At 37.1% G+C, this 17,856-nt stretch overlaps 2 protein-coding genes across 2 annotated transcripts; one reads left to right on the top strand and one right to left on the bottom strand.

Moving 5' to 3' along the window:
• Window positions 1-469: 469 nt before the first annotated feature.
• On the bottom strand, window positions 470-4,627 carry LOC143594323 (putative late blight resistance protein homolog R1A-3). The gene is made up of 2 exons (XM_077073658.1): window positions 2,911-4,627; window positions 470-1,756 (listed from the first exon to the last, which is right to left on the bottom strand). The coding sequence occupies exons 1-2, from the start codon at window positions 4,557-4,559 to the stop codon at window positions 550-552; spliced, it is 2,856 nt and encodes a 951-aa protein (XP_076929773.1). The 5' UTR covers window positions 4,560-4,627; the 3' UTR covers window positions 470-549.
• A 1,672-nt stretch (window positions 4,628-6,299) lies between these two features.
• LOC143594322 (putative NADH dehydrogenase [ubiquinone] 1 alpha subcomplex subunit 12) lies at window positions 6,300-7,628 on the top strand. The gene is made up of 4 exons (XM_077073656.1): window positions 6,300-6,411; window positions 6,792-6,883; window positions 7,112-7,221; window positions 7,306-7,628. Exons 1-4 carry the CDS (start codon window positions 6,320-6,322, stop codon window positions 7,462-7,464), a joined length of 453 nt encoding a protein of 150 aa, XP_076929771.1. The 5' UTR covers window positions 6,300-6,319; the 3' UTR covers window positions 7,465-7,628.
• Window positions 7,629-17,856: the final 10,228 nt, after the last annotated feature.

Consider the following 17,856-nt stretch of genomic DNA (forward strand, 5'->3'; position numbering starts at 1 on the left):
TGTTTAGGTTTTACCAACATTGAAGGTAACTGATGCTGACTGAATTCTTGTCAACTCGCCACCATAATGCTCGGGTTTTACCAACAATGTTTGGGTTTTAATATCGCCCGTATGACCAAGTAAATGTCGTTTTAAATATTTTATTTTTTTTTAGATATTAGTTTGATGAATTTATTTTTTAGCTATAGTTTTGATACCACAACGAACATAACCGATATCAACCGAATTCACGTTAACTCACCGCTGCAATGCTTAGGTTTTATTGACCAAAATTCGCCGTGCAACACGCGTGGGGAAATCTCTAGTTAAGTCCTAATATCTCATGTCTCATTCTGAAACCATGTCTGGGAAAAAGAATCCAAAAAGTTACAAATTATAACTGGATCATTTTGAGATTATAAATAGTTACACCTTCAGCCTTTGATATTTGATATAAAGAAACCCCTATATGCTGCATGCTAATTATTTTATAACATAAAAAGTAAAATAGAAAGTTCACTATACAGCCTATATATTTGGTTGAACATGTACAAAATCAGTTGTTCTACTTCAATCATAACTTGGTCTTTTCCTCTTTCCTAACAGATCTCTATGCACACAAGTTAAAACTTTAAGGAAATCATTTCCATTTCTCTCTTGTTCTTTCTGAATCATTGTTGCAGATCGCGCGGTCGATTCACCACACCAACTTACCTCAATCGGTTCTAGTGTCAAGATTTCTCCAATATCACATGGAATCTCTTGAAGCCTTGAACAACGGCATACAACTAATCGTTGCAGCCTCGGAAATTGCCTACTTGAAGCTTCCCATTTCACAATATCCAAATCTTGCAATTTCAAAAACTTAAGGTTTGCAAATTCAACATCACTCGCTTCCCATATTTCACCAATGCACGCGTCAACATTCAGTTTTAAAACTTCAAGATTCGGTAGCAACCCAAATGTTTGAATCTCATTCCAATCCAAACAAGTCTCTGATAAGGTTAGTCTTGTAAGTCTTTCAGGAAACATAAGTAGGCTGCATGATTTCACGGGTGCATAATATTTCATTGTGTTTGATAACTTTAACGTTTGAAGGCAATTCAAAGAGCGTATATTTGGAAACTCCAAGACCCCTAAAGTAGATATTAACGGTCCACAAAAACTGATCTTTCTAAGATTAGGAGTTCTGGTCAAAATACTTAAACAAGAAGCAGAAGGGCAAACACCTGAAATAGTCTGCAAATTACTTAACATTCCTATTAAGTTTCCAGAAGACAAGTCTTCAATAAGAGTCTGCCCTGACTTAATATAAAGATGCCTTAAATATTTGATATCCCATGTAGTTCTTGGTAGAATAATATTTGTGGTTGATGATATGATCAAGATTTGTAGGTGTGTAAGCTTGGATATTGATGTTGGTGGATTCCCGTCTTCAGAATTAATCGCTAGATATCTTAAGTTAACTAGATTTGGTATGTCCATAGGAAATGAGGATATAAAGATGGATTCCATATCTAATATCCTAAGATACCTGTAACTGCCGTGGTCAAACGGTTTACACTCTTGAAAACATTCACCTAATTCTATGGGACAACACAAAACAAAGTTAACATGTTGTGTAGAATGCTCAGAAGACGTGCCAACATGATGTGTAGAATGCTCAGAAGACGTGCCAACATGTTGTGTAGAATGCTCAGAAGACATGCCAGGTAGAGGATTGGTTCTTATCTGTGCATCTAGAACAGGAGAAATTGATGAAGAGACACGCCCGTACCTGTCAGTTGTTGATAAATGTTTTCTAGTGAATCAGGATCATGTTGTGTAAAGACACATTTCAAGATGGAAATATTAAAGGTGTCATTTCTAGCCTAATAACTTATGAATGGTTCAATTCGGGTCGTGTTTATACTTTTATCTCAAACACGTCAAACTGGGTCGGACTCGCACTACAAAAGGAACAGGTTAAAAACTAGAGGTGGCAATCATCACCTATTGTTCAAATAATAGGTTAATTTAGGTAAAAAGTAAATTGTCTATGGGTTCACTTGGGCCAACAGGTCAAACTGGGTGACCTTAAATTAGTTAACGGGTCAAAATGGGTTAGCTTAAATTAGTCAATGGGCCAAAACGGATAACCACCATAAACATCTAACCTAAAAAAGGTCAAAATGGGTTAGCTTAAATTAGTCAATGGGCCAAAACGGATAACCACCATAAACATCTAACCTAAAAAAGGTCAAAATGGGTTAGCACCAACAATAACCATTGTTTATCTTTGCCTACTTGACGTAGCAGCCACCAATGTCACCGCCGCCACTGTCGTTCCACCACCGCGTCCCCTACCGGTGGGTGGATGCTTTTTGTTTACAACTCATTATAACCGGGGGTCTAGTGGGGTAGATGGGTTAGGGTGGCAGGTACTTTTTTCTATAAACGACTCAATTTAGCCCAGGGTGGGGTGGGTGCGTACCCCCCCCCCCCCCTAAAACGACTCATTTCGACCCGAGGGTGGGGTGGGATGGGTAGTTTTTTTTTACTGAATCGTTTTAACCTGGGATGAGGGGTGGGTTGGTAGTTTTTTTTTTCTAAAACAACTCATTATAACCTGATCTTATTTTGGCCAAACCTGTTTTGATCCCAACCAAATTGATACTTTTTCAAAAAATGACCCAGACTGACCTGTAACCCGAGCCCGCCCGTTTTCAGGCCTAGTTAATACTTGAAAATCACGCAAAGTCTAGTTTTAATGCATACGAATTTGTAAACTGTTTCATTCCAAGACTTTGATTATTATTGTTTCACATTCCAGCCTCTTTCACGCCATACTATATAGTTTTACCATTTCGATCTAAACCTGTTTCCCCAACACCACACCCGCCCATTCTTTCACCTCTATAAACATATACAAAGTTGTAAAAACACCAATACCTGTAACTTATAGGAGAAAACCCTTGTTCATTTGCTTTCCACATGCACAAACTTCGCAATAGATCATGAACATGACACGCTTTAATTTCTCCATCATCGCCTTTTTCGGAAACTGTAACCAAACTTCTCCCAAGTAAATCCATCAAGTAATCCTCCGCCACATCTTCCAAACTCTTACTCCCGGTTTCATCTATGAAACCCTGAGCAACCCATAACCGAATCAGTTTGTGCACAGGGATATCACAGTCTCCCGGAAATACCCCTAGATAAAGAAAACACGGCCTTAAATGTGAAGGCAAATGGTTGTAACTTAAAGCTAAAGTATCCATGTATTGATCAGGATCCCTCACAATATAATTACTTAAACTTTCAGCAACTTCTTTCCAAGATGCTCTCGTCCACCTGCTTCTTAAAAGTCCTGCAGTTATAGAAACCGCAAGAGGCAAACCGTAACATTTTGCAGATATCTGTTTTCCAACATCATATAATCGCCAAGGACATCTTCCATTCTCAAAAACCATAGTTTGTAACAAACGCCAGCTTTCACGCGCGGTCCTTAAACGCAGTCTATGAGTTGTTGCCTCGAAATTCAAGTCTATGTTCCGGCTGGTTAACGGTATCCTACTTCCATTTCTGTCATCTGGAAAGTACACTTGTAACTCCCTCCATGCATTATTGTCCCATATATCATCCAAGATAATTAGATACTTTTGACCCTTTAGTCCTCTGTATATTTGTTCACCTATTTGCTCATCACTCAAGCTATAAATTCTGCTGCTTTTAAGCTCAACTATAGAACTTAAAACACCAAGTAAAACACCCCTTTTCACATACTCTTGAGAAACGCTAGACCATGAACGAATATCAAAGAAATATACTATATACGGATCGTGATATAGTCTTTTGGCCAACGTGGTCTTCCCGAGCCCTGCCATTCCCACTATTGGGATAACCTCAAGCTTCTTTGAGAATCCAGTAAGCCTTTCAAGAAGCTTTATTGTCTCCTCCTCAAACCCTACAACAGTCTCTTTCTCATCAACATTCTGTTTCATCGGTAATCTTCCCGCCACCGAGAGTAAATCAAGCTGCCTTTGTGTAAAGCCTTGCTTGAGTAGTCTTCTTGACACGTCATCAAACACGACAGATACTTCACGCGAGTCCATAAACTCAGAACAAAGTATCAACATCACATCAACCACAGTCTTTAGTTGTTCTAAAACATTACTGATTCTTGGAGCTTCATCAATGAGAGCAGGAAAGTAATCAGCTAATCTATGTGTAACCTTCTGTAACATATCATGAACCTGTTCATCTTGATTCAGTTCATCCCTAATATGCGCATCCAAAATGCCCCCGCCGAGATTTCTACGGTCACTTAGACTATCTAAAACAGCCTGAAGCTCATGCAGGATTTTAGGCAAAAACTTCAACCAATAGGCATCTAAAGTCGCATAGGCTTCTTCTTCTTCATGAAGAAATCTGATCAATTCAGGGGCTGAAAGGTTCACAATTATCCACAGAGGGTTAACAATACAGACTGTCATTGCTTTCTTACAGAGGATTTTAAAAGATAAAGGAGTTAATACGCGATCTGCTTTAACACCAAGGCGTTGAAGGCGAATTAACAGACGATTTGTAGCAATATCCATTTCACTCCAAATTACTAACAACAGAAAATGAAGTAAGTTAATTCAATAGTATAGAAAACAATAGCCTAAGGCTGTAAACGAACTAAACGAAGCCTTGTTCACGAACGTTCATGAACGCTAACCAAACGAAAAATCTTGATTGTGTTCATTCGTTAAGGACTTGGAGTTGTTCACGAGGGGGGGGGGGGGGGACAACAACATTCTTAATCCAAAATATTAGACAAAATCATCTTAATTAAATGTAATTAATTCCTGTTAAGCACTTGAGATAAAAAAAATAATCATAATTATAATCATCTCCCAATCAAAGGTTTCATTATGATATTAATAATCATAAAAATATGAAACAAATGTTTAACTAACGAACATATTACCGAACACAAATGAGTTCATGTTTGTTCATTTAACTAAACGAACAAAATGTCTTGTTTGTGTTCGTTTACAGGTTCAACAACCAGAGATAGCATAAGATTACCGGCACCGGACACACAAGGCAAGTTCAACAGCCGTTTACAAATTGCTGAAAGAAAAAGTCAGTCTTCGTGTCGTACCGTACCGTACCAGTGTGTTAGTGTTAGGTGTCGACACCTAATCTAATTACACTAATATGTGTTTGGTGTTGGCTTTTATCATGCTCCTCGACTTCATATCACTATTTTAATAATTGAGTTTGGGTTCTGACTAGTTTTTCAAATTTGAGTTTGGTGTGATTTATGAAAGTTAAAACTTATTGGGCTTGTTGTGATTTATGGTTATTTATTTTTTTTATTATAAAATTGTTTGTTAATTATAAATAATAATTTTTTTAAACCAGGTAGTATTTCCCGTTTTATAGTATTTTTATATCAAATATTCGATAAGATTAATTTTTAATTTAGTAAGATGGTATAAGACTATTTGAACCTATACTTGTTACTTGTGAATTACGTCAAATACATGAGAAGCTTCATTTATAAATAACTAGTTTGATCCTCCCCTTTTACGGGAGTTTATTTAAAGTTTTATTTCTAATCGTTTTGCAATTTTATGATGATTTATCTTATTTTTTAACGTTGTTTTGTTTTTAATTTAATACATATATATTAGTTTGTTATTATATTTTTTAACATTTGGGTTTTATCAGTTGAGATGTTTAGGTTTTTTAGATTTTTAACAAACAAACATAAACGAACCCGAGTATGTTGATTTTTTTAAATGTACAAACATGAACACAAATATTTGTCTAATGAAAAAAGAGGCGTTGATGCAGTTGACGATGGTGGTTGGTATCGGAAGTTAACCGACGATGGAGATGATAAAGCAGATAAATTAAATTATGGTTTGTTAATGAAAGTGTTTATCAAAAAATAAGGTCTTATAACCCATTTGAGGGTTATTAGAGTTTGGTAAGACACATAACCCTTGAAAATTATTCTTTGATAATTAAAGGGTTATTTCACAAATAAATGAGATGCTATAACCCGTTAAAGGGTTATCCGAGTTTGGTGAGACTCATGACCCGTGAAAATTATTGTTTGCTTAAGAAATAGTTTTTACAAATAAATGAGATGTTATAACCCATTTAAAGACTATCCGGGTTTGGTGAGACCCATACCCGCGAATTCGGGTCAAATGCATGGGAAGCCTCCATGTATAAATCAAACAATCTGGTGGCTCCAGAGAATGACGGAGGGGAACAACCTGAAAGCGACACATAGGATTTTATGATAGACAATTATATAGATAGTTTGAAATAAGCAAACGAGGAGGCGAAAGAAGAGATGGCATCGGCGGTGGTGAAGAACGTGGTGAAAGGCATCAGAGAGAGGGGTCTCCTCAATTACGCACGGGACCTCCGAGAACAAGGCTTTCTGTTACTCTTCTTTTCATCCATTATTAGTATTATTATTATTATTATGTTGTTGTTGTTGTTTTACGATTCATTTCTATATCATCAGATCCATTCTTTTCATTTCTATCTTGTAGGCTAGGGTTTCTAATTCCAATCTGTCTGTCTGTCTGCCTTTTACATTATTAGATAGATCAATCAATCAATTCTTTATACATATTTCATTTAGATAGACAGATAGATTTATTCATGCCTAACTTACTTTCCTTTATGCTTGTTTCAGCAACTGTCTTTCAGATGGGAATCTTTTGTAAGTTCAACTCCTCCATCCTATTATTATTATTATTATTCAACACCACTAATCTGCAACTATGGTTTGCCAAATATTTATTTATTTATTTTAGGCAAACGAAGATCCACAACATTGGTGCAACATTAGTGGGCGTCGACAAGTTTGGCAACAAATACTATCAGAAGCTTCAAGGGACACAATATGGTCACTTTTCTTCCTTCTTTATGCTTTTGCTTTTGTTTAATTCAATCGCCCCCCCCCCCCCCCCCCCTTCTTTTTCTTATAACCATCCTCCTATCCTGTGCGGGCCTTATGTTGATATATTAAAACTTTAAACGGCCTTATCTATGCGTAACTAGTGATTCTCCACCCAAATAAACCAAGTGTTTATTAGCTCTGTTGATGTATTTTTTCCCCTTAAATGTATGACAGGTAGACACAGGTGGGTGGAATATGCATCAAAGGACCGTTACAATGCATCTCAGGTCCCACCTGAGTGGCATGGTTGGTTGCACTTCATAACCGATCACACTGGAGATGAGGTATCTATCTCTTAACGCTTCTCAGCTGTATTTATATCAAACGGAAAATGAAAGCAGGCTTGTCTGTGTGTGCGTGTGTTGCAGATTTTAATGCTGAAACCGAAGAGGTACGGTTTGGATCACAAAGAGAACTTCTCGGGTGAAGGTGATGCATACATCTATCATTCCAAGGGCCACACACTGAACCCTGGTCAGCGAGACTGGACAAGGTATCAGTCTTGGCAACCCACCAAGACCCAGTGATTATTGTTGTCAGCCTTGGGTCGCAAGTTACCCTGGTGTATTTTTAGCCATCAATAAGTGCAACTTTTGTGATTTGCTAAACTGATTCAACCTTGAAAACATTCCTTTGTTTTGCTGTTTTTATGTTTTGTTTGGTGAAAGTGAATCCACTCCTGAATTTGTTTCATGTGCTGTCATTTTACTTTTAAAACATAACTTATTCACTGATTAATTAGTTTTGTAATGCTTACCTTAAAACCAATACAAGAATATGTGTATCCTAGTCATGAAAAGGTGCTTAAGCGTATGATGGTAGGCTTGGTACAATTCTGAACCGTTAGTTAGTGAACTGTTTTTTTTTCCTTTTTCATGTTTAGTTTCTGAAGGTTTAAGTGTTGAAATCATGATGTTGAACCGAAGCGGTTCTCTTCCATTTGCAGCTTGGCTTGTAGGAATGCTGGTGGTAAGCAGCAGCTTTTGAAGCTAATGACGATGGTGCGAGCTTCAAATCAATGAAGGCTGTATCGCATAATGAAACCACGTCGGTATGCCAACAATATAATTGATGTTAGTCAATGAGCATACAACAAGAGTGCCGGATCTTGTTAAGATAAACAAAACTTAATACTTTACTTCATGAACTAAATAAGTCATGCAAATCGTTTTGAAAATATTGTGTGTATATAAATGGCGTAAAAGCACTTTAGTAAAAGATGGCAAATGCAAAGGTCCGGTAAAGGGTTAAATTTAGTGCAGATTGGGTCTACCAGAACATACGTTTCCGTCCAGTTTTTAAACATTTATGCTGCGTTATTTATGACCGATTATTACAGTATGAATGTAAATAATAGAAAGATTTAATAGACTAATAATATCTCAGGTGATTTTCAATCTGCTTTTTGACATATTTTGCCTTTGATTCTTATATTTTGATCAACTTGAATTGACCCGTTTATAGAAATTTGAACTCATTTAAGACCCTCATCACCTTTCAAGATGCATCAACACCTGTAGCCAACATCTTGGTTCGAAGCAGTCACGGGAGCTAAGGTTGCAACCATCGTTCCAAGCTGCTTTAAGTTTTCCTTCCAACTGCAAGAAAAACATACGATTAACGTAATTATATAAAGGGAAAAGATCCCAAAATAGCCCATTTATAAAATGCGATTTCAAATTTGTCCCACCTAATTTAAGTTCCAACTTTGTCCCTTTGGCATCTTGTCGCCGGCGACATGTTAGGAAACACAGACGACGTGTTACTGAACAAACCTGAGTAATCTGGCCGGAATACCGACAACCAAACGTGTGTCTTGTATGTGGTGGCCAACAGAGTGGTCCCATGGTATAAAAAGGTTAAATTATAGAAGATGGGTCTGACGGAAGTTGAAAGGTTGGCGGGAGTTTCAATTTTAAACGGACCGGAAAAAATGAGGCGGAAACGACATGTTAGGTTAGAACAGGACGCCTGGACCAAGACTTATACCAAGACGCATCGTCTACCCTGCGTTAGCACAATAAACGCATCGCCAACCCTGGGCTAGCACCAGAACTGCATCGTAAACCCTATGTTATGTCAACAAGTCACCGACCATGAGATCCGGGAAGTCGTCGCCGGCGATATGAACACGAGTGTCAGGTATGGCAGCCCGGTGTTGATGTCGTGAACAAGAACTTGTATAGCATATCGTCTGCGATGAAATGAGCCGGAGAACACATCGTGGACGACCCCCTATTCTGGACATATTCCGGCCACGTGTCGTTACCCGGTTTGTTCAGTAGCACGGCGTCGGTGTTCCCTAACATGTCGTCAGCGACGGGATATCAAAGGGGCAAGGTTGAAAACTTGTATTAGGTGGGATAAATTTGAAATCATTTGAAAGTTTTCTCTTATATAAATATTAAAAAGTGGTTATATGTGCTATCGGTTATAAAAATAGATATTACTGCCCAAATCTACTAATAGTGCCCAAATCTATTTTAATAAGCAGTTCAAGTCCAAACACTATTTTAACAGATATTATTGCCCAAATGTACTAATAGTGCTACTAGTTATAAAAATACTAATAGGATTGATAGCAATATCACCGGTAACGGGTATGAACTGAAATTGGATATATGATGGATAGATCAACGGCTCATTTCGGATACAGATTCACCACCGAAACAAACAGTCGGGCTGTGATTTTTAACCGAAGATACAGATACACCACTCCGGATAAGAAACCCTGTCTAAGAACACCACTCGATATGCCAAAATCGAGCTAGCATAGACAAAATTAGTTTTACTCAAATTCCATTGAGACAAAATTAACCAAGAAAAACTTTTCAACATAAACATCTACTTTGTTTCCTTTCATCCGAAAAATTTACATAGAAATTAAAATAACTACCCCTAAAATATAGGAAACTATCTTGACCACTAATCCACTACTACATGACTTGAAAGAAAATATGAAATTAAATAAAAATATAATATAATAACAAATGATAAACATGGTTCCATGCTAGAAAATCAAGGCTCGTGGTTCGGATCATGGTGGCTCTTCGGGTTCGGGTAAATATGTGATCCAGTTAACTGGCTTAATAAACCGAATCTGATGTATATCAAGGATTGCATTTGGTCCAACAACAAAAGTATAAGAAGACGTAATTTTTTGATCAATTTATTTATTTGGTATCACCTTATCATGACATATTGCATCTTTAGTACTCTTTTCAGAAGTTTAAGCCTAAACATTATATATACAAAGGAAAAAAGGCATTGCTAAAATTTTAAAAGATGGATAATTTTCAGTAATTTTTAAAGACTCATCTGATTCGGGTGAGTCTTGGTGGTGGTGTAACCTTGTTTCATCTCTACCACACCAAAGTTAGAACTACAATCACAAATCAACTCGTTAAGAGGGTCCACGGGCTTGAAACCCGTAGACACTCCGACACACAAGTCAGTCGGGGCCACAATGAATGTCATGCATATGTAAATATCATGTATCAGTAGTAGCAATAGTGTATTGTGTGGCATTTTCAGTAAACTACATCAATTCGGAAACTGGCACATAACGCATTTTGGATAAGGAAAAAAAAGGGAAGGGCGCAATTGCATGTTTCCCCATCTAAACTTCCGTTATTGCATATTTACTCAACCAAATTTAAATTAAATATTTCCCCTTGATTAAAAAAAATATCAATTTACCCATTTTGATTTTGTTTTAAGTAAAGAGAAAATTCCAATTTGACTCCCTGAAATATATCGTCGGGAGATGGAATAGCCCCTTGTGACATTCGTCAATTTTCGGGTCTCTATTCGTATTCGTTTTGGAAAATTTATTGTTGTAAACCGACCCGTTTTGTAAACCAAAGCTTATGATAAAATCAAAATGATGGATTTTATGTTACAATATTGTTTTACACTTGTTGGGTCTTGAAAACATTCAATTCGGTCTTTAAAACGCTTAAAAATCACTTAAAAAGAACTTCGAGGGCCAAAACTGTCATTTTTGAAAATATTGAAAATCAGGAAGTCAACCCCGTCGGCCCGCGCGACGGGGGACACCTATTGTCACACCTCGACCAAAGGTGGCAGAACATGCCGAGGTGTAACGATTGCCCATAAGCGCATGACACTAATTTAAAGCGACAATATTTAACAAACTCATTTCATTTCACAACATCGAAAATGTCACATAACAATATTCAAGAGATAGTTAACAACAAGATATAACAAAATATAGCAAATCAAATATTGTTCATTTTTGCTAAATAACTTAAAGGTATTGGCTTTCATTTCCTCCACAATCATCAAATCAACCTAGATGCAAGCCTATAACATTTCATAAAATAAAGTTTGTCAACACAAAGGTTGGTGAGCAATTCATAAGTTTGAACAATAGTTATATAGTATGAAAAGCCACAAAACTAGTATACAAAACCATAAATAATAACTATAAACTTGGATAAAATAGTTATCGCTAACAAGCTAGCGACACCCAACTATAAGGGGATGCCAAATAGTTTAGGATTTTATAGTTATCGTTAATTGCATTACGTTAACGACACCTTGTCATGAGGGGTTGCCAAATGGTCTAGGATTTATAGTTCCACCATCCAAAAGCGATAAACACGTAGACACTTAAGCATAGAACACCAAATCGAGCAATTATTCAAGTAAAGTATACGACAACGCTTGTGGTTTAAGACCCAAGTATAAAACATTTAGTTTAGATAAGATGAAATGTCACCCCCAAAATAAAAGATAGAAAAGGGGGTATGAAGTTACTCACGTTCAAGTAATAACTTGAAAGATTGATTATTTGGAGATTTGCCGGAAAGACGAGTTAACGTATGAAGCCTAAAATAAAAGAAGTCTTGGATTTAGAAAGGTTGCCTTGAAGATCTTTAAATAAAATAATTGTTGCAAAAAGTAAACAATTTAAAGTTCAAGGTTTAAAATGTAACTATTTAAGAATTTATAATAATAACCCTTTAAAAATGTAAGTTTGCTCGAAACCGGGTTAAAGTATCTAACCTCAATATTAACTTAACCCAAGTTAAGTAATAAGGTGAGAAAAATTCTAAATGCAAGTTTCATTGGGACAAAGATACTAAAACGGGTTTTTAACGAGTGTTCGGGTTGTCGGTTCGGGTCTTGACAAATGGTCAAACCCAAAGTCAACTTTCCAAAATATTAATTATTATGAGATAACTCATTAAAACATAATAACACTTAACCAAGTATGTATATCTATTGTTTTAAAACTAACAACGTACGTTAAGCGAGTGTTCTGTAAGGCCCCGTTACCGGTAGCCCTACATTTGGTGTTGGATTTACTCATAAACATAGTTCTACAAATCAGAGTTAATTAAAACTTTCGCGGAATAATATAAAACATCAACCATTCATTACAATTATCCATAATTTGTCTTTTAAAACATAACATAATTTATATCATTCAAAACATCATAACAATCTTCAGATGCCAGCCTCTTCAAACTTGCCATGTGTCCATCTCAAACCAGCTGTCTCAATCTGTTAACCTGCGTTGATACAAAAAGTCATCTACGCTGAGTGAGTTCTAGTTAATCATATAACTTACTTTACATACACATATACGTGCCCGAAGGTACGCGCTACATACTTAACCTGTCCATCATTCATCATACACAATCATAACTAGCCTTACATTATAAAGAGCATTCGCCCTACATACCTCAGATATTATTAGGGTCCGGTACCCTCCATCCTCGGTTATTATTAGGGTCCGGTCACCCTTCATCCTCGGATATTATTAGGGTCCGGTACCCTCCATCCTCGGATATTATTAGGGTCCGGTACCCTTTCTTCCATACCTTTATGACATACTTTTCTATATACATAATCGTAAGTTTCATACATACATCATTCATTCTTCATCTTACAACATACATATAACATCAACCATTTCCTGGCAGTACATGCAATTCCGAAGATCGATCATGTACCGACAAGAAATCATTCATACATTTCACGTAATACATATATGGCATACATTTATCACTTAGGATAAGTGTATTAACTAATCACATCGAGTATGCACACAGCCCCGAAAACATAACAAGGAATGGGGCTAGAAACTCACCTGAAGTCGGCTACGTTCACCGTTAATAGTTATTTCTTTCTTCAGTTGGGCACGGCTACTATATAACAATTACTCATATCAATTATCTATCACTAGCCATATCACGTTTCTATTCTAATTATAACCCTCAACGGACGGGGGTCCAGGGGCAGTGCCCCTGGCAGCGGGGTCTAGGGGCGGAAGCCCCTAGCAGGGTCCCAGGGCTTCTTTGTAATTAAATCATTCTTTCTAAGTCCAGGGACTGTTCTTGTAATTTCGTTAAACTTCTAATTCGTTACTGGTTCATAGCGAATTGGCTCGTCTTAGCGAACTGGTTCTTAAAACGAATTGAACCCTTTTAATGAATTGGACTCCTTAACGAATCAGTCCATAGAGAACCAGTCCATATAACTAATTAGTCCATCTAATTCGTTATCTCTTCTAACGAACCGGTCATAACGAATCAGGGCTAATTCGTTACCCCCTTTTCCATAACGAATCAGAGGCGAACTAGAGCTAGTTCGTTGTGCTCTCAACTAACGAATCACCCTTCAATTCGCTAAGTTACCATAGCGAACTAGGGTTAGGTCAGAGAATGTCAGAACATTCTCTGACATTCCCCTTAACCTCGTACCACTTTCCGGTGCTGCCTTTGCCGGAAAACCGGGTTTTCACCGGAAAAACGAGATCTCACTCGTTTTTCCACAGTTTTCATCGTTTTTCGTCCCGTTCGATCCAGATCTGAGCTAGGGAGATCCCTAAGCTTATCTTAGGTTCGGTTTATACCCGATTCCACCCGGATCTCGTGACTTAAATGGTTTAACGGTGTCGGCTCGTCGTTTCGTGACTATATCTAACGGGTTATGCTCATACAATATTAAACTATCATTACCTCGGTTCGGTGCTCGGATTCTTTCTTGGTTTCGGCTAGAGAAGGAGAGAACTAGAGAGAAAGCTTAAGTGTGTGTTTTGGGTGGTGTATGGAATATGTGTGAATGAGGATTAAATGGTGATTAATGGTTTATATAATTATGGATCATGGGCTTAAGCCCATGTTCTTTTCCTTCTTTCATCCACAACCCAAGTCCATAACCCATATCCATTTACCCAACACTAGCCCAACTTATATTCTATTTATCCAAACCGATAACGACCCACTATAAAATTGACGAAATTTATTTTATTAATATAATCGAAAGTAGGATGTTACAAGTCTTCCCTCCTTAAAGTGGTTTCGTCCCCGAAACCTATCTATTACTAAAACAATTCTGGATAAAACTTGCGCATCTCTTCCTCGGCTTCCCATGTAGCGTCTGATCCCTTGCGATGCTTCCATATCACTTTCACTAAAGGTATAACCTTACGACGAAGCTGCTTTTCCTTACGATCAACTATCTCGATTGGTTGCTCAACATAGTTCAACTGCTCATCAACCTCAATGTCCATTAATGGCACATGAGACGTGTCATCAGCTAGGCATTTCCTTAGGTGAGAAACATGGAAGGTTGAATGAATTCATTCTAACTCTTCTGGCAAGTCTAGCTTATAAGCCACTTCACCTACACGATCTATAATTTTAAACGGTCCAATATACCTTGGACTCAACTTTCCCCTCTTCCTGAAACGAATGATTCCTTTCCAAGGCGAGACCTTGAGCATCACATTGCCACCAACGTTAAACTCAATCGGTCGTCACCGCTTATCAGCATAGGACTTCTGTCTGTCTTGAGCAGATTTCATTCTTGCCTTAATATGATCGAACTTCGAAGAGGTTTCTTGCACAAACTCTAGGCTTCCCATCTCTTTCTGGCCAATCTCTCCCCAACACACCGGGGTCCTACATCGTCTATCGTAGAGCATCTCAAACGGTGGCATACCAATACTTGAATGGTAGCTGTTGTTATAGGAGAACTCTGCTAGATGCAGATGATCATCCCAACTTACTCCAAAGTCTAAAACACAAGCACGTAGCATATCCTCAGGGTTTGGATCGTCCTTTCAGACTGTCCATCGGTTTGAGGATGATACGTCGTACTGATGTTCAATCTCGTTCCCATAGCTTCATGGAACTTCTTCCAAAATCTCGAAGTGAATCGAGTATCTCTATCAGACACGATCGATAACGACACTCCATGCTTGGCCACAACCTCTTTTATGAACAAATTTGCTAATGTTTCTGACGAGATGGCCTCTCGTATGGGCAGAAAGTGAGCACTTTTGGTCAAACGGTCCACTATCACCCAGATGGTATCATGATGCTTAGCTGTACGAGGTAGCTTAGTTATGAAATCCATGGTGATGTGTTCTCATTTTCATTCTGGTATCTCTAGAGGCTGCATCTTTCCATAAAGTTTCTGGTGTTCTGCCTTGACTTGCAAGCAAGTTAGGCATTTACTTACATACTCTACTACATTATTCTTCATGCCTGGCCACCAGTAATCTATTTTCAAATCTTGGTACATCTTCGTAGTTCCTGGATGAATCGAATATCTTGACTTATGAGCTTCATCTAAGATTCGACCTCTGAGATCCCCATGACGTGGTATCCACATACGGTCAAACCTAGTCTTAACACCATGAGTATTTTCCATCAACTCGTTTTTCTGACCGAAAATCCTTTCTTTCTTCACTAGCCCTTCATCTACCAACACTTCTGACTGTGCTTTGATGACTTCATCAAACAGACTTGAATTCATTATCAACTGGTATGACTTCACTGTCGCAATAACTTCCTCGTTCTTACGACTTAGCGCGTCGGCGACCACATTAGCTTTACCAGGATAGTACTTAATGTCACAGTCGTAATCCTTAATCAACTCCAACCACCTTAAGAAAATGATTAAAATCAGTTTGTAAACTATTTTTAAAGAAATATACAAATCTTGATAGCTAAAAACACACTTGTGTGTCTTAAGCTAGTAAAATCGGATCGGTTCGGTTTCCATCTCACAACAAGTTCATAGATGGATTCTACATACCCATATATCATAGATCTTTTATAAAATGTACAAATGAAAATATTTAAGTTCTACAACTAAAAAGGTCAACAACAAGTCTTTTTAACAAAAGTTCGGTTTGGTTCGGTTTCCATCTCACAATGAGTTCATAGATGGATTCTACATACCCAAGACTTGTAAATGTGACTAACAAGCTAAAATGAGCAGAAGTTAGGCATAATTAATATGTATATATAAGTTATGTGTGTGTATATATATATCAAGAACACGAAGTCCTCCATGAAGCCTTGCTTTATGACGTTCGAAACTTAACCAACCGGAGTCGGTGAAGTAACTAACAAAGGAAACAAGGGGTGTGTATTATATATATGTTGTACCACCATAAACAAGTATTAATAAGACTACATAAGCTAAAAAAAATGAAAGTTGAAACTTGGTTTGACATTTGGAAGTCAAACCTTCAAGAATACATAAATAAAACAACCTTGGATCTATGGAGGTTTGAGAGAGTTTTTGGAGATGTAGCAAGAGTAAAATGAAGAAGATGGGTGTGTATGTATAGGGAAGGAGTGAAGGGTTGGGTATAAAGATTCTTTTATGGTTTGCATAAAAATTGGTATGTTCAAATGGTCAAACAATGCATAATATAAAAATCCAATATTTTATATATTTTAAATGACAAGATCCAATATTTTATATATTTGAAATATTCGGGTTACAAACGGGCCGGGTTTACATAACAAAAGTGACCTGAAATTGACGGATGTCACAGCATCCCCTTGTAGCAAGGTGTCGTTAACGTAATGCAATTAACGATAATCTATTAAATCCTAGACTATTTGGTATCCCCTTATAGTTAGGTGTCGCTAACGTAATTCTATTAACGATTTTATCCAAATTATGGCTTTTATTTATTGTTTCGAATACTAGTTTTGTGGATCTTTCATACTATATATCTACATGTTCAAACTTATGAATTGCTCACCAACCTTTGTGTTGACAAACTTTATTTTATGAAATGTTACAGATTTATATCTTGGTTGATTTTGGATGCTTGAAGAAAACGTCACAAATACCATTAGGATATTAATAAAAATGAACAATATTTGATTTGCTATATTTTGTTATGAATATTGTTATGTGACATTTTCGATGTTGTGAAATGAAATGAGTTTATTAAATATTGTCACTTTAATAGTGTCATGTGCTTATGGGCAATCGTTACACCTCGGCATGTTCCGCCGCCTTTGGTCGAGGTGTGACAGATTGGTATCAGATCCATGACAATTAAGATAGGTGGTTAGATGTAACGACCTAGAATTGTTATGCTTAGGGTCCTATATGTGTGTTCATACGTGTTTACTCTATTTTATTGTTAATATCGCATGTTTATTTATAAAATTGTTTAAAATTCACCAATATCCTAAATGTTCACATACACACACTTTCATAGTATTTCCAAGGTATCCTTACCTTAAAACGCAAAAGTAGATTTTTAATGTGTTTTATGGATTAAAAAATTAACTTGAATCTCGTTGTTTCAAATCCCTTAAAGGTTGCGTTTATATCGGGTTTGCAGCCATCATAGAAAACTAGACATTATAAAATGGCCATTTGACAAAAAGATTCCAATGATCGAAGGTGATGTACTTACCTGGGATGGTTGAGTTACAGTGCCCGTTTTCTAGGCCACAAATCGTGTTATATATGTCAATACTTTAAGTAGTCGAATAAGCGCGTTCTGGTCACCATCCTAATTTTCGGTGTTAAAACAATAGGACTACGGTGGTTCGTGGACTAGTGTTTTGACATAACGTTGTATCTCGATTTATTGTGTTATTATTGTTATTTGAGTCTAAAAC

The sequence above is a fragment of the Bidens hawaiensis genome, unplaced genomic scaffold (genome assembly GCF_021521415.1).
Source record: "Bidens hawaiensis isolate Kalapana, Puna unplaced genomic scaffold, B.hawaiensis_p1.1 tig00043469_1, whole genome shotgun sequence".
Taxonomy (NCBI): Eukaryota; Viridiplantae; Streptophyta; class Magnoliopsida; order Asterales; family Asteraceae; genus Bidens; species Bidens hawaiensis.